Source organism: Melospiza georgiana, chromosome 1, assembly GCF_028018845.1.
Source record: "Melospiza georgiana isolate bMelGeo1 chromosome 1, bMelGeo1.pri, whole genome shotgun sequence".
Taxonomy (NCBI): Eukaryota; Metazoa; Chordata; class Aves; order Passeriformes; family Passerellidae; genus Melospiza; species Melospiza georgiana.
In genome coordinates this window covers 131,504,019-131,527,886 of record NC_080430.1, presented here as the reverse complement: position 1 = coordinate 131,527,886, position 23,868 = coordinate 131,504,019, and the positions used below count along the sequence as shown (strand labels likewise).

Sequence of the window (23,868 nt, the reverse complement as noted above, 5' to 3'; positions counted from 1 at the left end):
TGTTTGCACTCCTGTACCCCAACAAAAAACTGTTTTCATTTCATATGCTCCTGAATTTCTGTTTCTAATCAAAATGCAACAAGCAAAAAAACTTAAAATATTAATAATTACTTTGAAAGAACTAACCCATTTTACAGATTGAAAAGTACCTAGTTGTTTAAATCAGCATATGAATTTTTGTCCTTTTGGATTTGGTTTTTCCTTTGTTCCAGCAATCTAACATCCATGGCAGAGCAAAGTGAAGCATCCTATTTCTCTGTTATCCAGTCCCATAGATATTTTATCATGTGAACACAAAGAATAATTTTATTTCCAAAGGTGCCAGTTCTCAAAAGGTGTACAACCCTGGTTTTGGAATCTAAACAAGAAATTTAAAGAGGTAAAGGAGCACAGAAAAGCAGCTAAAATTCTGATTGAGTCATTTATCTTTCATACTTTCCTGACCTAATCCATTCTTAGTATCCTGGCATGATTCTTTAATAATTAGTTAATCTTAGTTGGGTTTTATTGCCGCATAAGTATTTTATGTCCACAAGCCTTAAGTTGGATTTAAGCTCTGTAAATAAATACTATACTAAATAGTTACTGCAACACTAAATGATACTGATCAATTTACCTATCCATGGAATTCCATGCATTTGCAGCTGAACATTTTGAGTACCTGCTATATTTGTGCATAATTTTGAAGTGAAACACATTGCAGGGTGAAAAATCTGGTCCTAAAACCTTAAGGTATGTTGCTTGGAAAGTCATTGTTCAAATCTAAACTTATTTTGAATTTAAAATATCTTTAAAATGTTAATGGAAATGCATTTATTGTGCTGTATAAAGTCTAATGACGTTCTGACAAAAATATTACGTTGACCTTAGTCCATCTTTCATTAAATCTTATTTTAAAAATAAAGACATTCTTTGACTGAGGATGTGGTTGTAATTCTCTTGAATCAAGTCTAAACTTTTAAACTAAAACTCTTGAGAGCCAAACTTCAAATGGAGTGAGAATGAGGAGAATTAAGGATAGTTTTTGCTAAATTAGAAAGTTTATTTGTACTTCTGTGGTATCTTAGTAGGTTATAGAATTGTGATGTAGTGTTAGTTCCTCTCAAGAGACTGAAAGATAATGCTTGGAAATTCGTGGTGTTAGGAGCGCAGCTATGAAAAAAAAATCAGGAGAGTGGCACTTTAAATGTATAGTTAATATGGTAGTAAAGGGCTCCAGGCTGAGCTTATAGTACTTGGAAATAATTTTTAAATCATGATTTTAGAGTGAAAAGGGCAAAGGAAATAAAGCTTACAAAGACTAGGGGTTCATACATAGAAGTAGTTTGATGGTTGCAAATTGGTTTCCTTAAAATCAAGTGGAAAAAAACAAATTCTCCTGACCTTTCCTCTCATTCTTATAGCTTTAATAACAATAATTACTCTGTTTAGCCACTTCAACAATTAAAGATACGTAGCATATTTTAAGTTTTTTTTCTGCAAATAGGCTTTGTGGTTCAAATATTTGTAAAGAGAATGTGTAGTTTGATAAAACCATGGATGGATTACAATCTTATCTGTTTTGGTCTGCTTTGGAAAAAGTAAGGACACTGGCATTAGCAGTTAAAATAAAACCATGATGTTGTGTGTCAGAAAGTGAGCATGGAACGTCCTGAATTCCTGCTGTAAAGCTGCAAAATCCTGGAAGTGCTGAAGTACTAATTTGTTACCTTCCTTCTGCAGCTCAGAAAGTGAATCTGGCTCCCAAAGCGTGTGTGATCAGCTTGTGACCCCCACGGCGTTAGCGGCTTGCACCAGGGTTGACTCCTGTTTTACTCCTTGGTTTGTGCCATCACTGAGTGTGTTGATCCAATTTACCTGTCTGGAAGTCCACCTATGCCATCATCTTGATCAACTTGGCACAGGTATGTTCTGCTTTATGGAGAATAATAAAAACATAGTTCACAGATGCTGCTTAAGCACTCTCCTGCTCTGTGTAATCCCCATCTCCTCATTCAAACAGGCATTCTTGAAACAAGCCATCACAAGCAGCCGCCAGTGGCACAGGCTTCAGGGTGAAAGCCATGACCTGTGTGCCCTGAGCCTGTCCACAGGGCTGGCAGTGAGGCTGGAAGAGCAGCCCCTGCCTGCCCCGGAACGGGTAACTGTAGAAGCCGTCTGTTTTCCAGAGTCTGATTAGGGACAGCAGGTGCCACTTCACTTTTGAGCCATCTTAGTGGATGAATTTGATCTTTTACATTTTCCAGTGTATTAACAGTACTGTTAAAATACTTGAAGATTTTGCAACCCGCTTAGTAAAAATTCCTTGGAAGAGCTCTGAGAACTGCAGATTTAAGTTATTTCAGTTATGATCACTTTTGGAGCTACATCTGGTTTTGTTCAGTGCTCTCTGTCATTGCATTAATGGCAAATACATTCCAAGAGATCTTTAGATTATTGTCTGATTTTCAAATGCCAGGAATGCTTTCTATGGAAGATGGGCAAACTTCTTGGATCATTTTGACAGGAAGAGCTTTCTTTGTATGTAGGTTTTGTGTTTCTGCAAGTATTATAATATATTCATTATCAAATCATACCAAGACTAACATTCAATGACTAGCAAATAGTTTTTCTCTGTCAGCTACCTCTATCAGTAAGTAATCTTCCTCACTATTACAGTCCATTTTCAGATGCTCAGTCTTTAAAATTAAATATTCTGGAAGAGGCAAAAATCAGATTAAAATCAACCGCTGTTTTATTTCTCAACATTGACTGAGCTTATGCTGTTGTTACTGTTGTTGCAGCATCTAAAGGCCTTAAGTTTTGGGGCTCCTTTGTGCTTTGTTATACACAAAGGGAGCACAAAAGTTGTTGTATCCATTACAGTTTGTAGAATAACAGGGCTTGATCCTGGATAGGGATGAGTGTTTTGGTTCCAAATCTGTAGAGCACTAGAGCATACGCTAATTTTAAGCATGTGAGTAGTTCCAGGAACATAAATAATAGCATCAATGGAAATATTCACATGCTTAATGTTACACAAGGGGTGAACGTGCCTTGCAGTGTCTGCTGCCTCAGTGCTCAGCACTTTGCACGACTGAGACTTCAACAAACATGATAATATCTCTTTGTGATACATTTCTCATGTTCTAGTCTCAGGATACTGTTTTGTTTCATTTCTAGTATTATGGGTTAGAATGTCGCATTTCAGTGGGTTTGTGGTCTTGAACTGTCCATAATTGCAGCAAAGACAACTCCCAGTGTGGAGCCTGTTGGCCTGTACAGTCACTTGTCAGCAAATACTGTATTACCAATTTTTATTGTGTTTGTAATGTGCTATGTGTGGAATATAAGATACACCTACTGTAGCAAAAATTCTCACAGAAATATGGTCCCTGTTCCAAATAGATGGCAATCTGGAGCATTCAGCAGTGTGCAGATAAAGCAGTTTTGCTGGCTGGTTTGTTTACCATGAAAAGATTTTGCTCTGCAGATACTTCTTGTTTGCAGCTGCTATCAATTATGATACTGTTTTACATCTAACAAACAGTGTGAACAGGATTCATTTCAGATTTCAGAAATGTCAACTCTTTGATAGATTTACTTGTTTTCATCTTATGTACAAGCAGTAAAAACACAATTTACAAAAACATAAAGAATGCAGCAATGGTTTTAGTTTTGTTTGTTCTTTTACTTTTCAGCACCACCAAAGTTCCTTCAGCCATTTTTATCTGATAAGAACATGCCATCTGAACTAGAATACATGATAGTTTCCTTTGATGAGCCTCATGTATATCTTCGCCAGTGGAACGATGAGTCAGTGTTCCAGGAGATCCAGTTTTCGACTCAAGCTGACTGCAAACTTCTGGAGTGTCGAAATGTGACCATGCAAAATGTTGTGAAACCGTTCAAAATCTGGGGGCAGATTGCTGTTTCCAGCAGCACAGCAGGAAGGCTGTTTGACTGCACGATAATGGTTGACCCTATTTTCATCAGCTTTGGCCAATATGCACTTCATTCTCTAAATACAGCAATTCAAGCTTGGCAACAGGTATGCAAAGACAATAATGATAAAAAATATAGCTACTGTGATTACTTTAATATCAAATTAGAATATCAGCTGCTTTCATTAAAATATTTGGGGATGTAAAAACCCTAACTTATACTGAAATTGTTATTTCCTAATACACATTAATTCTGCGATAGCAATGAAAATTAGGAAAAAAGTGTGTAAAGGTAAATGTAGGCAGAATGGCCTGAATTTCAGTGAGGCTACATGGATTCATATCAGAATAATCAAAGCCCAGGTCTTGAAATGCAGAATATTCCATTAATTTATGAAAAGGTGAGTGCCTTTTCATGATACATCAGCTCAGCTCAGTCTGAGCAGCAGCACATATTGTTTCCAGCTACTACTTCCATCCTTATTGAACTTCAACACTAGTTTCACATTACATTCTGTGCAAGCAGCATTAATGGCTGAAGCCAGTCCCAGTATAAGAAACTTGCTTCTGCAATGACCCCTCAAAGGCCTGTAATTCCCTTACTTCACTATAGCCTTGAAATCAAATCATTCTCTTCATCTGCCTGAAGACCTATGTGGAGCCTGGGAATTAATTACCTATCATGGCACTACAATAACAAAGCCCCCAAAAAAGGATAAAACATCTGTTTTATATCAAAAAATTCTTTTTTAAGGGCATTCCATGGTTTTCTTGTTGCAAAAGGACATTCATAAAACAAGATCTAGTGTGATTTAAATCTTCACAGCTGGCTCAAATATCAATGTGAACAAAAATCTTTGTAGCTCCAATTTCTGTTTTTTGTCATATTTTGAACAATGCTTTTAATAAAAAACAAACAGAAAGTATAAGAGAGTCCTTGTAGGCTGCTTAAACCCAAAATATTTCTGACTTAGTACTAGTCCCTCATCTAAGACATGTGTGGCAACTACTGCAAAATGGCCTTCAGAAAGGTCAGTTTCCTCTTAGGATGGGGGGAAAAGAGATCTCTCAGACATAGCTATACATATAAATAAAATGTAGTGCATAAATATTTAAATGTTTTAAACCACATCACAGTGTGAATGACTGACTGACTACTCTGTGCCTTGAAGGAATATTTTGAGTTGAAAAAACTGGAATTGTATATTTGATTAAGTAGAGCCATATGTCGCATGGTATATTGCTGACAGGTACATTCTATGAATAGTTGGTACTGATTTATACATGGATTTGGCAATGTTAACATGAGCCACAGGAGGATATAATTCTGTAATTGTTGCTGTAATTTTCTCGTTTCCTCTCATGTCAGGGGTACTTGCCACCATGTTCTGATGTGGTGGGTATCTAGCCCAGAGTATTTGAGATTAAAAACTTGCGTCGCTTTGAAATTAGGGAACAGTTAACACACAAGTGGGTTCAAAATAGCTTATTAAATTAATTGTTGCCAAGATGTTTTTTATGTGCCTTTACCTCCAGTTTGAGGGGGTTGGCATGCCCTGAAAGGGGAGGGAATACATTTCCCAGTAATAAGCATTGTTTGATGTCTGCTGTTCACACAAAATGCAGTATAAATGCTACAACTAAAAGCATGATTTTAATAACCGGGAAGGGTTATTTGAATTCTCCACATATTTTTTACTGGATTAAAATCTACAACAAGTGATGTTGGAGTCAGTAGACAGACAGATGAAGCATGAAACAATTTGGCCATGCACCTTTAGGTCAGGAGTTCAGAAGTAACAGAAGCCCCTGTCAGTGTCTTTGTTTCCTAGATATGGACTGATTGTTGTTGTTGCTGTTATTTGTGCTGGAGGTTTTATGGTTGGCGGGTTTCTTTTAAATTAAGTAACAGTGAGCATTTTGAAAGTACATTAAGCCTAAAAAGTACCAGGCTTTATACTTCTAAGTCACATGCTGAAAATGTGAGAGGATTAGCACTTTTTAAAAACAGTTTCCCCTTCTGACATATTTCACTGTCTAATCTGAAACCCCTGTTTAACTACAAGCAGTAACTGGCTAATGCATGTCTAAATACAAAGCTAGAGTAATGGGTTTAATAATTAAAGACCTGGGCAAGGAACTTCAATATTGTTATTAATTTAGTTTTATTATTTAATAATAACACAGAGACTATCAAGTGAGATAGAAAATGCATGTTTCCTTTGAACATACATTGGTGGAGCATGTGGGGTTTTTTTCCCTTTATTTGGGCATTTAAGCCTTCATGAATTGTTTTACAGCCTTATTGTTTTGAGATATCTAGAGACAGAGGTCAGCTGAGAAAACAGCTCTCCAGGTATGGTACGAAGTGTTATTTCTGGGAAAAAGCTTTTCCTTTGTGGTCTCACATAAACCAGGCATCGCAACTCTTTTCCCAAACTCCTCAGAAGTTAGAAAAGCTCCTGATTTAAACCTGTTTTAGACCACTAGAACTTTTTTCCTCAAGGTCAGCATGGTGCTTAACATTACTGTTGGCAGATGCATAAGTTTTCTTAATGAGCTGGGAACAGTCAAAATGCCGTCTGTGATTGTAGTGGTTTCCCCGTCTTTCTACAATAAGCACAAATAACAAAGGGAAAAGGGTGCAAGAAGTTCCTACCTGATAATGCCAAGACATTGCTGTGAGAGTAAAGTTTAAAGAATCCTGAGGAAAATGTTATTTTCTCTTAGAGAGCCTTCAAGGGAGACAAATTTCAAAAGACTTTCTGTGAAAAAAACCATCACCTGGTGATTGTGTGTGTCCGTGTGTACATGAGAGGGAGAGAAAAAGCTTGCACAAGCCTTCAGTAGCTTGTGAAGCACAAAGAAAATTACTTTGTGCATATGAAGAGGCCTAGGCTTTTATGGTGTGGGTTTTTTCCAGATCCAGAAATGCTTTGAAATAGCTGTGAGGTAAGACACAAGCAAAAAGTCCTGAGACTGGAAAAGCCTGGTGACTAGTATTATGTGGGATGTTTTTCCCCTCTCTGAATAGAATTCACAAAATATTTGAAAGACCAATAAAGGAGAGACACTTTCCAGGCCTCTCTGAGAGAAAATAACAACTGAGAAATTATCTAAAGAGGGGCAGGAAATTGTCCCCCAGGAACTGACCCTAATCTGTATCTGATTCAAGCTGTTAATCTTTTGCTGATTCTTTTGATATGTTTTAATTCAGAGAGGGTTTTTTTTCCTAATCCGTACTTAGGTGTTTTCAGCTCCTGGAGTCATCATTCAGCCCTTCAGCATCATTGCCACACAAATGGCCTGATTCTATTTGGTTGAATTGTACCTGGTTTCTCTAGGCATTCTTTTCTCAATCAAGATGTCTTCACTCCATCCTTTTGCTGACTCTTTTTTCTCCTTTTCTGCTTACTCTAGAAGCTTCTACTGTCAGACTTGAGCAGCAATGTGGGATCCAGTTCCCTGTGATGGGTACAGGGTGCTGCTGCAGTTACCCAAGGACAAAGAGGCGTGGGTGTCCAGTGCATAGTTGCCACACTGAGCTAAAGCATCCTCAAGCTTCCTTGATGTTCCTTTAGTCATCTGTTGTTATCAAGACTGGAGGCATCAGTAGCTTTCTCTCAAGCCTGGCAGTAGAGAGCAACGCCCTATTATGCAAATCTTGGTGTTTCCTTGGTTAAAACTTTGGAACTGTTGTAAAATGGAACCTAAAATACCTCCTTCTCTTAACTGTTGTTGTTAAAAGCATTGAATTCTAGTAGCAAATCTAGCTTTCAAGACTAATGATCAATGGCAGTCATTCATCAGCACCAAAACATGTGCAAGTGTATTAATAATTCCTGATAGGATAACATTCCCCAAGCAGAAGTTAGAAGTTCTATGCATGCCAAAAACTCACTGGATTCTCTTTTCCCTCTGGGAAATGCCAAAACCTACAGTCTGTGTTTACTTGACACTAGGTTAGCTACTAAGGTAAAAAGAAGGAACTTCATCATCTTATGGCATTGTTCTTTCAATCTCTGTGTATCAACAAGAAAATGTATTGGAGTGAAAAGAAAAAGCTTTTCTTAAATTCCCCTGGTGTTGTATATAGGTTTGACTCTAACAATATGCTGAGCTCTGTGAATAGTAAATCCTCCCTTTTAAAAAGAACATTTTACAAATCTGTAACAGGAAAATACATATATTTGCGGTAGACTTATGGGTATGTGGGTATGGCAGCTTGACAGTAAAAAGTCATAGATCCTCCACTAGAAAATGCCAAAATAAACTCTGTACTCACTGTAAATGACAGCCTTTAGCACACTCAGATCTGCTACTGAATGTGATACAGGCATACTGCTCTGTAAAGAGTTTTGCTGCTTGGAAGAAGTGCAGTTTTGGTTATACTCACCTGGCTCCTGTTTCACAAAAGATACCTGATCTTATGCAGAAGAAGTAAAGAGATTTGGGAAGAAGTTTTAATCTGAATATTCTCATGCTAAAATATTCCTAGGATGAGTAGTATTTGCACAAACACTCCCAGGCAATCATTCTGACATTCAGTTACAAAAGGAATTACAACCTGCCTTGATTAAGGACAAAGAGGCACAGACACAAACTGAAACACAGGAAGTACCATCTGAGCATCATGAAAAATATCTTAACTGTGAGGGTGACCAGTCAGTGGAACAGATTGCCCAGAGAGGTCATGGAGTCTCCTTCTTTGGAGATATTTAAAAGCTGCCTGTATGGAATCCTGTGTAGCTTGCTCCAGGTAAATCTGCTTTAACAGGGGCGTTGGACTTGATGGCCTCCAGAGGTCCCTTCCAGCCCCAAACATCCTGTAAATTCACCTTAGGTTTTGCTGGAGAAACCAGCAGTGAACATGGATTGGAGGATGCTAAACTGGACATGCCTTGCACACTTCACTTCTCAGAAAAACTTCCACGTACATCACCCAGTAATGTGCTACAAAAAATGCACCAAACTGGTTTTCCAGGATAACTAAGGCTGCGTAGCGATCTATGAGGAAATTTTTCTCTCCCTCTTGTTTGATCTCTGAATTTCTGCAGGCTTCCAGGCACATTGTTCTCAAAGAGCTAAGGGATCCATATGATTAGAGGCAGGTAAGGTGGTAGCTTTGTAACATCCATTTAATAGGTCCAGTGAGAGTGCAAGGGGGGGAAGCAGAATCAGCTCTCAAAATCCATGGAGGTTCCATAAGTTAGACATCATGGGAAGAAAGGATGAGAAATGAGTAGCTTAGCTGTGTTGGGAAGAAGGAAACCAACCAACAGAAAAATATTGTCATAACAGTGTGCTAGGAAAGATGGGTCAATAAGAGGTAACAAAAACCAGAAGAAAATTAATATTTTGTGTTAGAACCATTAAATTGCATAAAGACTATCCAAATGTTGGTTTCTTTGAGTAATTGTTGCAGTTGCTAGATTGTTGCTTGTAAGTGGAAGGTGCCAGCCCAGTCGTGACTGGGCAGAAATATATGAGAGATGATCTCCAAATCAAATGGTCAGTCACACTTTGACCTCTCCCATACAGGGGATTATAGCTCATATCTTCAGGGGTAGAAGACCTGTATCTGTGGCAATTTTTGTGACTATTATATAGTCTCATTATGCCAACAGAGTGACAAGCAGCCGGATGAAAAGCAGCAAGAGAGGGATGGAAAGATGCTGGAGAAAAAATACTGTAAAATCTAAAATACTTTTTTTTTCCTTTTAAATGGCATGATACATTTTCATACCAGTCTCATGGAGCTGTGAAAGTACTCTACTCATGTCTCCTTTTTTTTCTTTAGTTGTCTTTTCAAGTGGCATCAGAAAAAAGGGAATATTCTGCTGATCCACAGCAATATTTCAAATTAGAAGCAGAAGCTGGGGAAGAGGAACTGTAAACCTGTTGGCCTGAGAGCTCAGCTGTCAAGCACTGAGAAACCTCTTCATTCCTCCCTGCTCAGCCTGTTGTACCCTGTCTGCCCTATGTAACATCATTTCCCACTGAATTTAATGTTGTTGAAATTGTTTACCCAAATTAGAAAATTTAGTTTTATTGTTGTTTTAAATCCTTAAGATTTACATTACAGAAATATAAAGTAAAATTGAAGTCTTAGGATATATTTTGCCAACCCAGAAACTAGATTTTGCAGAGATTACTATGAGGCCAAAGCTGAGGGACGAGATCTTGCATTTCTGTGTTGTAACAGTCGCAGCTGCCAAATGTCCTGCAACTGACATTGATTCTTCCTGGCTTTCCTATCCCTTTCCTTTCAGAACCAATGCCCTGAGGCAGAGGAGTTTGTCTTCAGCCATTTTGTGATCTGTAATGACACCCAAGAGACGCTGAGGTTTGGCCAGGTGGACACTGATGAGAATATTTTGCTGGCTACTCTGCACAGTCACCAGTACAGCTGGCGCTCACACAAGTCCCCACAGGTATGTCAGAAACAGCCCTTCCAGGGCAGCCTTTGCTAAAGCTGATGGTGGTTTCATGCACTGATTCTTTGGTTTTCTCTGTGGTCTCAACCATCTCTAAAGCTCCAGTTCCTTCAGGAGTCACACACTGGGGCTGCAACACAGAGAAAAGGTAAACAAAGTGTGAGGAAAGCCAGAAGTCTTTCAAAGTTGCTCAAGGGTAGAACTGGATGTGCACTTTTTGTAAAACAAAGCAGTTGTGTGAAGCTTCTGAAAAAAGGAAAGACAACTTGCCAGGTTTCTATAACTAAGTGATCCATGTTTCCTGAGATGTACATTAGAGATTTGGGCAATTTTTTTAACCAGTTGTTTTTACCAGAAGCATCTGTTCACTGAAATTGTTTGCAGAAGAGGGTCAAACTGGACAAAGCTCTCAACTTAGCGCTTCCCTTAGAAAAGATTTGAAATTGTCAGAAACACCCCACTTATATAGTTTAAACATAAAAATAGTTTCTGGGTTATGGGATTTTTTGTTTTAAGGATAAACACTGAAACTGAAATAAAATACTTTTAAACTATCAACAGGAAGTATTTCAATTAAACAATAGAATCATTTAAGTTGGAAAGACCTTTAAAATCATTGAGTCCAACCCAATACTGCCAAATCTCCCACTAAACCATGTCCCTACATGCCATGGCACATCTTTTAAAGACTTTCAGGGATGGTGACTCAGCCATTCCCTGGCAGCCTGTTCCAATGCTTGACAACCCTTACCATGAAGGAACTTTTCCTAATATCCAATCTAAACCTTCCTGGCATAACTTGACACCCATTTCCTCTTGTCCTGTTACTTGGTACTGGGGAGAGGAGACCAACACTTGGGAAGTAGTAGAAAATAGACTTCTCATCTTTGTTCATCACAGGACAAGAACATAAATCTAATTTAAAAAGTGTTTGTGAAACAGCAAACCCACTTCTTCTCTTTTCTTAGTATATATCCAGCTCCTGCTGAGTATGAAATTACAGAGCTGTGCCACCCCATTTGCTGAGCAGTAGTCCTGCCCTGAAAAATTACTAAAATTTTAACAGATCCTAGAGGAATGTGGTGAATGGGAGTTCCTAACTCCTCTAGAGCCCTAGAAAATACCAGTCTTAGCATGTGAGAAAAAAGGCAAATTTTGAATTGTAATTCTAAACAGGACTTGTGCCCACTTTCACCACTGACAAGTTTCAAGTTGCACTGGGAGGCAGAGATGGCAAATTTGCTGTGGTTTTCATTCGCATGTCAGCTGATGGATATGCAAAACTACTGAATTTTACATGAATGTGGTAATCTGTGCAGAGCAAAAACTGCCAAAGTAAACAATTGCAGTTGACACTGAAGTCAGGGCGTAAGTCAAGAGGAAGCCAAGCTCATAAAGGACCATCTTAGCCCAGCAACAGAGGAACTGTTATAGAAAGTGTGTGCTGGTGTCATAGTGCCAGAGAGAGGCCTTTGGAGACTTTGAGGCTCTGGAGCAGTTTGTCCCTTTCCATGTTTTAAAAGACATGTTTTCTCACACACACAAAGCACCTGTGATGCCCCATCCCACAGGTGACCAAACCAAGTGGTGACTGTGCTCTGTGAAGCTGGGCACGTGTCAGAGTGTGGGACAAGATCCCCACTCATCAGGTGACTTAGGATTACAGTGGTTGTGTGAGGGAGAAAGAAAGCTAAATAAGTGTAACCTGTAACTCCTAACCAATTATCACTTGCATTTGTAGCAACCACCCAAAATTAGATTTAAACCTTTAAACCTTTTCATAAATTCATGGAAGAAGAAGAAGGAAATATTTAAAGTAATGTAAATAAACTCAAAACTAAGTAAGGCTTTCCTCTTAAAAAATTCTTACATTCATTTTCTGCTTACTTACATAAAATTATTCAGTTGTGAGAATCCTCATTTTAGATAGATTTACTAAAGGTGTAGTTCTGAGTATGATGTATATTCAATAATGGTTCAAACTGGAAGGAGTCTTAACAATTAAGATTATCTCAAGCAAATGAAAAGTTGAAGAATTAAAGGGACAGCTCGTTACTGATACTTTCTCTTAGTTGTAACTGAACTGCTAAAACTCACCATCAGAATAAATGGAATTAGACATCTAACACCTGGAAAACTTAAACTGTGCTTTCAGTCACAGACTTGAGCAGTGCAAAACATTCCATTTTCACAGCTGCTATTTCAGTTTGTTATTAAATGAAAATAAAACTGCCAGATGAAAGGTGGAAAAGTCCATCAGAAGCCCAAATCACACATAAGGGAATGGGTGAGGGGACAGTAGGAGCTTCAGATTCATTTTTCAGATATTCATTCTTCAGCTAACAGTTGGTGATGTCAAAGGGTTTCCCCATTGTGTTTTGCTCTGATCAGATTTAGATTCAATGAAGAACTGGGCTGATAAAAAGTCAGGAGTGTCATGATGGATTCCCGTGTCCCAGGAGATGGCAAAGCCAACAGCTGACTCCTGACTCAGCCACACTGCTGGCCAGCAGGCTCCTCTAGTAGGGAGATTCTGCTTCCCTTGTCCCAAACTTTGGTATAATTTCAACACAATTTCCGCTCTCTTAACATTTTTAAACAGCCATGTCTTGCTGGGAAATCTAGAGATTAAAAAACAGCACTGAAGTAATTTCACTGAAACTATATGGGAGCAGAGGCTTTCTACACACAGTTGAGATAGAACCAAATTTTCTTTACAAAGGTCTTGTAAAGAGAGAACCTTGGCATTTCCCTATGAGCCTTTTCATTTGCCAATACAAGTCCGTTGTAAATATAGCATTCAGAATGGCAGTTCATCTAACCAGCACAATCCCTTGTCATTTTAAATCATACAAAAAATTTGTTTAAATATTATTACAAATGTTGTCATGTACATTTTTTTAATGATTAATACAAATCCTTGAAATGAAAACAACAACTCAATCAAGACATCAGGTTGTCCCTGTAGTACTGTGGCACTTTTCTAATTGTTTCCATGCAAAATTATCTAGCAGCTTGTTATCCAAAGGTCAGAATAATGCCCAAGCAAGGACAAACCCTCTGAGTGTCATATTCATGGAATGCTAGATGACTTCATAGTTATGAAATTATTTCATTTCTCATGATAATTCCTGACTTGCCAAGTTAGTGAATTTTAAGAACTCTGAGAGCAGATTGTAAGATAAATGTGAAATAATCCATACTTCTGGAGTCAGGGACTTCCCTCCAGGCATTAGTTCATACTTGACTTACTTGACTTACTCTTGGGGATAAAATGAGTTAGGACAAGGTCTTAGATACCACATTCTCTTACTGGGAAAGAAAACCAACTTGCACAACTTTGGCTGGCTCATGTTTCTTGTTACACAGGCACTAAGAAGCAGCGGTTGCCATGAAATACTTTATTTAACCTCTGCAAAATGTTTTTTTAGTATGGCAAGGCAGTTCAGTTAAATGAAAATAAATAGTTTTAAAAGGATTGTATTTCTTCTACATTCACATCAATAAAATTCTCCATTTTTCTTTTGCTAATTAAGAATAGAGATGCAGTAATTGCCCATTTAAATTCATTAACACAATTAAATATATATACACCTAAAATATATATTTTAGCAGATAGTTTTATAACTATTTATTTACATTTAGAATTAATTTTATTATTAATGAAACTATAGACTAAAATTTTAAAAATTTCAACTTTTTTATGTTACAAAAACAGTTATAGCACACTAAGGATTTGGATTTATCAGCTCTTGATGGTGTCCCTCCAACTGTTTGGCTTAACTTAAAGCTCCTTGCTTCCTTCATTTTTTCCCTGCCTGGATCCTTTACATTTCAGGGAACCTAACCTTTCCCTTTTAACTTTCACTCTGATTCCTGCAAGTCTCGCTACTTTGGCTAAGATTTCAGAAATAAGTCTGAGGTCCGATGCTCGCTCTTCTACACCACTCCACCCCCCCACACACACACATTTTCCTCAGATTTCACGAGGTTTTGGCCCCCCTGAGGGATAAGACACTCCCAATTGTATAGTTCCTTTCAGAGTTGGGGTGGGTCCAAAACTGATGGTATTTGAGGCTTTAAGCAATTCTATCTAAAGCTGCCAGATTTTGTGAGTTCCTTCTGCAGATTTTAATGGAAGTTAGAGGTCTGTTAGATATCATTAAAAGGGAAGAGAAGATACATCATTCCTGTGCTCTACAGACAACACTGGCTCCTACATTATTATTGGATCAAGTCTGCACTCCTTATCTTGATCTTCGCATTGTTTTGTGGGATGGGCCCCAGTTACATCAAAAGTCATGTTTGTCTCCAAGACAGCTGTGTTTTTTAGATGAACTGGAGCATATGATACATAGGGTGAAACTCTGAAGTTAGAAGAGATCAGATCTTCCTAGCAATTTACTCAGAGTTAAGGAATTCTGTCTTGCAAGACAGTAGGCAATTGGAGGGTCCCACTAGGGATCACAGCAAATGTAAAAGCCAGATATCCATGTGAGAGTCGCCTGAATGCATTCTGCAGAGATTGTTTGCTTATGAACAGACAGCAGAAATTGTCTATAATGTGCCAGTTATTACTAGTTGTTTTTCCCACACTCAAATTTCAGCAGAGTCCTCTGAGGAAGCCCAGTGATCGATTTAAGTTCACTGGTGTGCTTTCTATGGAAAACATAATGTTGCAGAGTAGAAGTTTTAAGAAAGTAGCAGTTCTCAAACCTTTCTGTATTCTCCCTCCAGGGTTACAGTAAGAGTTACACATTTTCACTTTTCATCATCTTTAACTTGAAGCAGCAGATATAATAGATAAAAAATCAGTTGCTATGTTGAATTGGCCAGTGACTTCAATGAGAATGTGGGTATTAATAAAATATATTTATTCCTTATCAAAGTAAGTACATATGCCTGAAATTGTGTCATTTTATTGCTACTTTATAGAATTTGAGGGAAAATAAATCTATCACTTTTTTGATCATACACTTACAAAGTCTTGAGTAGATATTAGTACTGGTTAGTACATTATTAGTACCTTCATTGGAACATATTTAAAATTTTTCTTATTTTAAATAGTGTGTCTGTGAACACAAATTCTAAATTTTATGAACATACTTTTTAAAGGCTACTGTAGTTTTACAAATAGTAAATTTGCTATATGAGAACTTCCTCCTTCTTCTACCAAAAAAAAAAAGACTGAAACCGAATTTTGATTCATGTTGCAGCAGGATCACAATTCATGGTTATTTACTTCCAAGTTGCTGTTCTTTTAGATATTGGGTTATATAATGTAAAATATTACATGCAGTAGTCTGGGTTCAAACCTTAGAAACTGTAATTTATATATCAGTTGTTATTGGGATATTTTCCCTTTTTACTATTTAGGAAGGTTACAAGTTCTCTGAACAATCTCTTGTACTTTACATAATCCTCCCCAGGTCATTAGAGAACAACATCAGGCAAAAAAAGCTGTATGTTATTTTATACTGTTCACACAGTGTGAAGAGTGCTATTGCTTTTTTTGGGGTTCCTGCATTCTAAATCAATGCTCATACTGAATTACATGTAATTGAATTTCTATATAATATCTGAGGCAGATAAGGATTAATATTATCCATGAACATTTATATTTTGGTTACTGTTCCTTAACCAAAAGACTTTTCTGCAGTGTGTAGGGTGGGTTTGTACCTGTGAGGTTCAGGTCTGCTTTGCAGGTAATGTTGAGGTTCACAACATCTCCAGGACCCTCCAGGGTCAGAGTTTATCTGCCAAGTGTGACCTTTTTTCTACTAGACAGCATGAGGGTGATGGAAGTTGCCTTTTTCCATGCTCTGTACTGGCTTTCTGTCCTACAAAGGCCAATGGCATAGAACTGGCCAGATCTCCCAGGTCACTTGAGAAAATGAAGCCAAAGTGAAATTCAAGCTGTTTTTGTGGCCACTGCAGCTGATAGTATGCAGAATAAATATTTCATTCACTATTTTTTCCAAATACTAGTTGGTTTTATTATTGTGAATCTTAATCCTAATAAAGAACCACCTTGTATTGTGAAAACACAGTAAAAAATACTAATCAAGCTTCTCCTTTAATTTTTCAATTAAAAATTTCTTTAGCTTCAGGTCTTAGAATTCAGCTCCCATCTCCAGAGCTACATTTCCTCTGTGCTGCTGCATTATTACAGCTTTTATTTCACTATCTTCTATCTTTTAAAATAACAACTGCTCCCACACCATTTAGCAGGTCCTCACCTGATTCTTCCCAAACTCTCGGAATTCATAGTGATTACCCTTGTTCCCCCCCAAAAAAAAACTTTTCCTAGTTTCACTTAGAAGACAAATACAGTCTAAAGAACCTTGGTGAAACCAAGCCAAATCTGGTGAATCTACAAGCAAAGTAGAAATCAAATTTGCATCACTAAGCATTTTGAAGGCTCAAGCTTTGAATTACTTATACAGCTGGAAATTGATGCCTTTTCTGAACAGGCTGAATTCTTAGTGTCACCTTTAGTCCCCCATTTTATTTCTCATGCTTTGTCATATGACACGCAGCTTTATTTACTCAGATCATAGCCTTCACTCACATATCTAGCTGAAACCCAAGTAAATTTTGAGGAGCACATAGAAACATTCTGTGAAGAGGCATGATAAAGACATTATTTTAAAGATAGTGCTTTTCTAGCCATTTGTTCCAGTAAAAGCAGTTTCATCTTAGTCTGCCTTCCTTGAAGTAATTTCTATTCCTCTCAAAACAGAAATCCATAATGGCTAAGAATTACACATCCAAGTCTAGTCAAAACAAAACTCTCTGGGTTATCTGCTGGTATATTTCCCTGACAGAAAAAGCAGAAATCAAATATTTACACGAATGAGTGCCTATCTTCACGTATACAATAGATAGTATGTTTAAATTCTCTCTAAGCTACAAATTTTCACTTATCAATGGATTGTATTTCTTAGAATGCTTTGAAGTCTCTTTTTTTGTACCTTAATGCAATTAATTCTCTTTTCTCCTAATATATGTCCCATACCTAGCTATATTCATTGAACTTTTTTGAACAGAGTGTGTAATAAATTCTTAGAATTAGCATAAAACTTGATCAATGAAAGAGTTAATGACAATTATTGCAAATCTTTAGTATCAGGTCACTTTGATACCTGTTTGGTCACAGTGAGGTGCAAATAAAACCAAGGTTCTGGGTTCAATCCCTGTATGGGCCATTCACTTAAGAGCTAGACTTGATGATCCTTGTAAGTCCCTTCCAATTTAGAAAATTGAGTGAGTCTGTAAATCTGTTTTCTGCTAAAATGATGCTAATGTCTGATTACTTAGTTCTTTAAAAACACTGCCATTATTTCTAGACATCTTTTGCAGAAATCTCACAATTAAATCATCATTCAGAGATCCTTTTTTTTTCATGGAATGTAGTTTCTTGGCTCAAAAGTGAAGTTACACAGCACCCAATTCTTATACTGTTAGGTCATTAATAGAAATTTATTAGATATCTTTAAAGTAAATTATGAAGGCCGTATCCTTCGCTTTTACCAGTATGCAAATTGTATGTTTGTTAAATAAGAAAATGCCAATAGCTCTTCTTTATTTTTCTTTCTGAATCTTGAAGTTAAATGCAGACTAATCATTACAAAGAAAATTAGTAAGGCGGCATTTGGGATCTAATGACTGCTCAGGGAAAGCTGACAGCATGTTCCTTGGGAACATTCAACTGGTGAGCAAAGCTGTTTATACAGGGTGGGAGATATCCTAGTGTTGTAGCTACATGTAATTACTAATGGTCAATTATGGCATTTACATGAAGTCTATTTTGGAGCACACAGTATTTTGTGGGCCTGTAGCTGAGGCTGACCACTTAAGTACCTTTTCTCATTATTTGGCTGTCATTTCCAGCTACCGTTCTCTCCAAAATAAACAGTTTTCACTTTTCTCCTAATTTTCATATGTGATGAGATTTATTCCCAGCTGCCTCTGTGAGAAACTGAACAGATTCCAGCCACTGCAATTGGATTTTTTTTTGTTGTTGTTTTCTTTTTCCTTTTCTTTAACTAATGCTTCAGAATCTAAGTGACATGTTTGTTTATGAGTTTGGCTGTCCTCGTGTACAGCCTCCCTCAACATAACCTTGAAAATAAAGCTGTGCCCACACGTGGGCACATCCAGATGCCTGTCCTTGCACAGAAGGGCACGTATCAGCCTTTGTGCTTCCAGCATAAAACTCATTTGAATCTGAATGCAGCAGTCATCACTCTTGCAAATTCAAAAGCCACCCACTGAATGGATGTTATTGTTCTGTGTGTAACTTGTGCTGAGGATACCACAAATTGCAAACAGGCTACTGAGTTGTAATATCTTTGAAAGTTATTGCTGTGGTTGTTTCTTAAAACAGTGAAGGAAACCCCAACATCCAGCCCTTCACTAAGTCCAACTGACCAGACCCATGGTGAATGCTATTTGTTTCCTTTCTGGAAACAAATCATGGAAGAACACAGTATTTACAAATTTCAGTTTTTGCTAGTGTAAATAATCAATCTTTGGGCCTGATCCTGTTCTCAATTACTTAAATTAATTAATGACAGATGTCCAAAATCAGAGTGAAATTCAACCCTCAAGAGAGAACTCCCACAAGGCCTTCATATGACTGTTTTAAAGAACTTAAGTGATGCTTAGGCTCTGTGCTGGCCCTCTGCAAGGAATAAATTTTACCCAGAATGCTTATTGCTTTGATCCCTTATATATAACTCACATCCTTAAGTTTGCACAGCCACAAAAGATCTATACAGAGCTAAAGAGCCAGATCTTCAGCTGGTGTAAATTTATGTAACTTCATTGACCTACATGGAACAGTACCAATTTTCACTACTCTGGCTTAAAGAATCTCCATGGGACAGAGGTAAGTGCGTATGGTGGGTAAATGGATGAAAGGCTCTTCAAATGATGAAAGACTGTATTGCTCTGGAAGTGATTTAAGTTAAACTGGAAAAAAGCCACTCCTTTTCCGGAATGAATCACATAGGGAGTATAATTATGCAGTTAAATTTCTTCTCATGAAGTCAAGCTTGAACTTACCACCACATTTGTGTAAGAAATGAAATGTTTCCCATCTCTCAGCAATATACCACATTCTGCATTTAACAGACACGTATATGCAAGCTATACAAGTCCTTCTTTATTTTCGAAGAGAAGGGTATTCGTAATTTTCTGTTTTATTCTGAAGGCAAAAAATCTGGTATGGAGCTGCATTCATATCACCTTGCTGGTAATAGAATGGGTTTCTAGAACAATTTCAAAGGCAGTGAAGAAAATCTCTTATTTCCTGTTTTATGCTCTCTAGTCTACTTGCCCTTTTTTTTGTGAACAGTTGTGTGCCTATATGTTAAACATACTGCTAAAGCAGGTAATTTATAGAAGTGCATGATTCAGAGCCATTTTATGGTATTGTTGCTTCTTCTGATTGTGTCTGAAATCACAGAATTACAGACTGAATGGATCATTCAGACAACTGGTGTGCTTAGCATTGCTGAGATTTCAAACCAAGAATATTTCTCTGTCATGGGAATTTATATCCTACTGCAAGGCACTTTTTTTCCCGGTTATGTATTGAAGTAGTAATTTCTTTCTTTCCAGCTGTTGCACATCTGTATTGAAGGCTGGGGAAACTGGCGGTGGTCTGAGCCATTCAGTGTGGACAATACAGGGACCTTTATTCGCACCATCCAGTACAAGGGCCGGACAGCATCACTTATTATCAAGGTTCAGCAGCTCAGTGGAGTGCAGAAGCAAGTAAGGATTTGATCCAGTTAGGAAAAAATAACATGAGTAATTTAAACTGTTGCCTATTCATGAATTAGTCACTTTGTTATTTATTCTCTCCTACTGGGATCTGCAAAAAACAAATATAGCAGTCTTTTGGGGCTATTTGGGGGAATTTTTACAATCTTTTTCTTCACTTTGGTGTCGATCTTAGCATTTAAAACTCAGTTACCAACATGTATTTTATATGCTCCAGTAAACATCCCTTTGCGTGGTTCATAATTCTGACAGTGCTGTTACATAATCTCTTACATGTTTTAAGCTCTTGAGAAGCAGATTTTTCTCTTAATTTTTTTAAGAAACTGTTCTTAATATATTCTGGGTAGTAATTTAGGCTTACATATTTTTAAAGTAAAAGAATTAACATTTGAAAATCAGCTGCTGTGCAATAACTTTACTATCTTTGTAAAGAGATGTGTAATGACACTGCAGCCGTTCTGCCTGCATTGGCAGAAGCCAGAGCATGTGGTGGACAGAACATGCTCAGCTCATGGATGTGGCAGAGCTGTACTGCACAACTACAGCACAGCTGACCAGACAGGAGCAGTGCCTGGTGTCACTGACAGCCCTGCTGAGATTTCACATGGTGGGCTGTAGCTGTGTTGTATGCCCCCGTTCACGAAAAAAGGAATTATGATCGTTGTACGGGGGGATACACGTGCAATGGTGTTCCCTGGTATAGCTTGGAAAAATTCAGCTACATCTCTACAGTAAACAATTCATGCATGATGGACAGCAACAACGCCGAGTCTAATCTCGTCATTTTCTAGGTGTGTGCCCTTAAGTGCTGAAACAGTTACAGTAATTTAATGAAATTCTAAGCTTTAAAATGGCAGACATACTGTGAAAGATCTGGATCATTGGCTTGTGATGGGAATGTGAGGTATCCCTAGAAACCTTTCTGAAGTACATCCCTGTGGCTGCTCAGAAATGTCTCAACATTCAGAGACCATCACAGAATTCTTAAAATCCAAACCAGAACTGTCAGCCATGGACCGTACTGCTGAGTTCAGTGGGAAGGAAAGTGGATACATGTTTCTTTCAAGCATGGATACTGCCTTTGCAATATTTCAAGCATTTTAATGCCTAGATTTCTATGAAATTGGACATACATTTGGCCAATAAAAATAATGTTTTACCAGTCACTGCCTTCAGCACTGCTTGGGGAAACCTAAAGCAGGGAGATTATTCTTCTACAGATTTTCATTCTCTAATTCAATTTTGAATGGTTTTTTTTTCACAATTGTTTACATAAGAGCTGTATTTCTTGTGTGTTTTAGATCCTAATCTGTGGAAGACAGACAGTCTGTAGTTACCTTTCTGAAAGTATTGAACTGAAAGTGGTTCAGCATTACATTAGTCAAGATGGACAGGCTGTTGTTAAAGAACACATCAACTGCCTTGCAGCCAAGCAGAAATTGCCTTCATATATCCTAGAAAACAATGAGCTCACTGAGTTGAGCGTGAAATCTACAGGAGATGAAGACTGGTCCCAGGATGTATGTCTAAGTTCTAAACACACAGAACACAGCACTGTCATTCAGGTATGACGAGAAATGGGTATGTGGAGGAGAGCATTAAAAATGGCTGAGAGAACAGAGCACTGCACATTTAGACTTCTGTTTCATATAATGAAATAGTGAATGATATAGTGAATAATGATAGTGTAATGCTGATCTTTCTACAAACAGGTACCATCTTCAAAGAGTTCAATTACATATGTGTGGTGCACAGTTTTGACTTTAGAGCCCAGTTCACATGTGCAACAGCGATTAGTAAGTACATTTAATGTTTCTGAAATCTAAATGTTCAAGTCTTATGTGTCATTTAATAAATTAAGGTCAGAATGACCCACTGTAACCATTTCTCAATAGCTTGTTTCAACGTTGTAATACTGAAATAAAATTGCTTTAAATTGGTGTATTTTTTTCTTTTTGTAGATTGTTTTCAGCCCTCTTTTCATTGTAAGGAGCCATCTTCCAGACCCTATTATCTTACATATAGAGAAAAGAAGCCTGGGACTGAATGAAACGCAAGTGATTCCAGGGAAAGGACAAGAGAAAGCACTGCAAAATATAGAACCTGATCTTACACACCACCTGACTTTTCAAGCCAGGTAAAATCCTCATTTTCCTTGAAAATGGTTCATTTTTATGGAAAAGAAAGAATAACTTACACTTAAACTTCTTTTGTATTTTTTTCTGAAAGTGTGCCATGCCCAGAGGGGATATGACTGAATAAGCATATGTAGCTGAAATTGTATTGGAGGAAATATTAAATTTGGTGTAACGATCCTAAGCACACTGGCATTTGTTTAAATTAAGCAGTCCGTATTCTTATGTTTTAAAAAATAAATGTTTGAATTATCTTGAAATGGTCTTTTGAGAATACTGAAGAGTCTTTAGGGTCACTACAGTGTGATAACAAATCCATGCATGACAGTAAATTCTCAAGAACTTGTTGGACATCGTAACTTGATTCATCCATGAGAGTGTTTTTGCTGCAGAGTACACTTTGGAAGCCTCATTAGAGAAAATGTTGATGCTCATGCTTGATCTTGTGCAAGTGACTGAGTTTGTTTTCAATAACAGGGAAGAAGATGATCCATCCGAATGTGCAGTCCCTATCTCAACCACTCTGATTAAACAGATAGCAAGTAAATCCAATCCGGGTGGCAGCGTCAGCCAAGTGCTCTCTGAGTTCTATGGCATTGCTAGTCCTCCCCAGCCTGCATGGCCTTATAACAGGAAAGATTCAGACAGGTAATTCCTTGCTAAACCTTCTTCATGACCATTGCATTGCCTTTCCAAATAAACTGAAACCACATTCTGGAAGACTATATGTGATGAACGTCGAATACATTTTCAGCAGTTACATAATTCCTGCATGTAAACTGCAGAATCTGTGGCAGTTGGGGAAAAAAATTAGGTCAGCCTCAGGGCTGCCCTTGTTTACACTGAGAAGATTGCATCAGTATGGATTTTTTAAAAATGGAACCATTTTTTTGTGAATGCACTTTCTTTACTGCAGCTCTAGAGGCTGTTGTTTATTCAGCTGCTGTTTATTTCAGTAGAGAAACAGAGAGTTGCTGTACAAGTAGTTGTTGGGCAAACAAAAAGGAAATGTGATTTGATGACTACAAAAGTCACAGGTTTAGGGCTGAATGACAGTGGTAACTTTGTTAAGGCATTTATTAATTGACTAAATTCAGGCTGAGCTTGTGGAGTTAAAAATATCCCTTTATAGCCTACACCTATCTAGACCTTTCTGACAGCACCTCAGTGTGTTCCAGAGTGATAAGGTAAGAAGAGAAATTTTTCTACCTCACAACCAGAAAAGCCTTGCAAATTTCTGAAGAAGACATCTTAGCATTTATAATCTTGAATTCATTATTCCTTTGACTTTAAGTTTTTGCTTATTTGTTCTTGACAGCAGTGAACAGCTCTCCCAGTGGGATAGTCCAATGCGGGTAAAGCTGTCAGTGTGGAAACCCTGTGTGAGAACTCTGCTGATTGAACTCCTGCCCTGGGCTTTGCTTATCAATCAGTCCAAGTGGGACCTCTGGCTGTTTGAAGGAGAGAAGATTCTTCTTCAAGTACCTAGTGGGAAAGTAATTATACCTCCCAACTTCGAGGTAACTATGCCATTCACCTTAGCAGGCACAGGTCTGCTAAGCACACTGATTCTGAAGAATT

At 37.7% G+C, this 23,868-nt stretch overlaps 1 protein-coding gene across 4 annotated transcripts in view; it reads left to right on the top strand.

Annotated features, from left to right (window-relative positions):
- The window catches only part of VPS13B (vacuolar protein sorting 13 homolog B), a 430,338-nt gene that overhangs the window by 369,903 nt on the left and 36,567 nt on the right, over positions 1-23,868 (top strand). For 3 of the 4 annotated variants that reach the window (XM_058033971.1, XM_058033980.1, XM_058033964.1), the window contains exons 41-49: positions 1,723-1,904; positions 3,681-4,030; positions 10,196-10,357; positions 19,988-20,143; positions 21,454-21,717; positions 21,865-21,948; positions 22,114-22,289; positions 22,765-22,935; positions 23,606-23,807. In XM_058033971.1, the coding sequence (XP_057889954.1) occupies positions 1,723-1,904; positions 3,681-4,030; positions 10,196-10,357; positions 19,988-20,143; positions 21,454-21,717; positions 21,865-21,948; positions 22,114-22,289; positions 22,765-22,935; positions 23,606-23,807 (1,747 nt within the window). The remainder of the gene's footprint in view (positions 1-1,722; positions 1,905-3,680; positions 4,031-10,195; positions 10,358-19,987; positions 20,144-21,453; positions 21,718-21,864; positions 21,949-22,113; positions 22,290-22,764; positions 22,936-23,605; positions 23,808-23,868) is intronic. The other variant, XM_058033988.1, reaches the window with a different exon arrangement.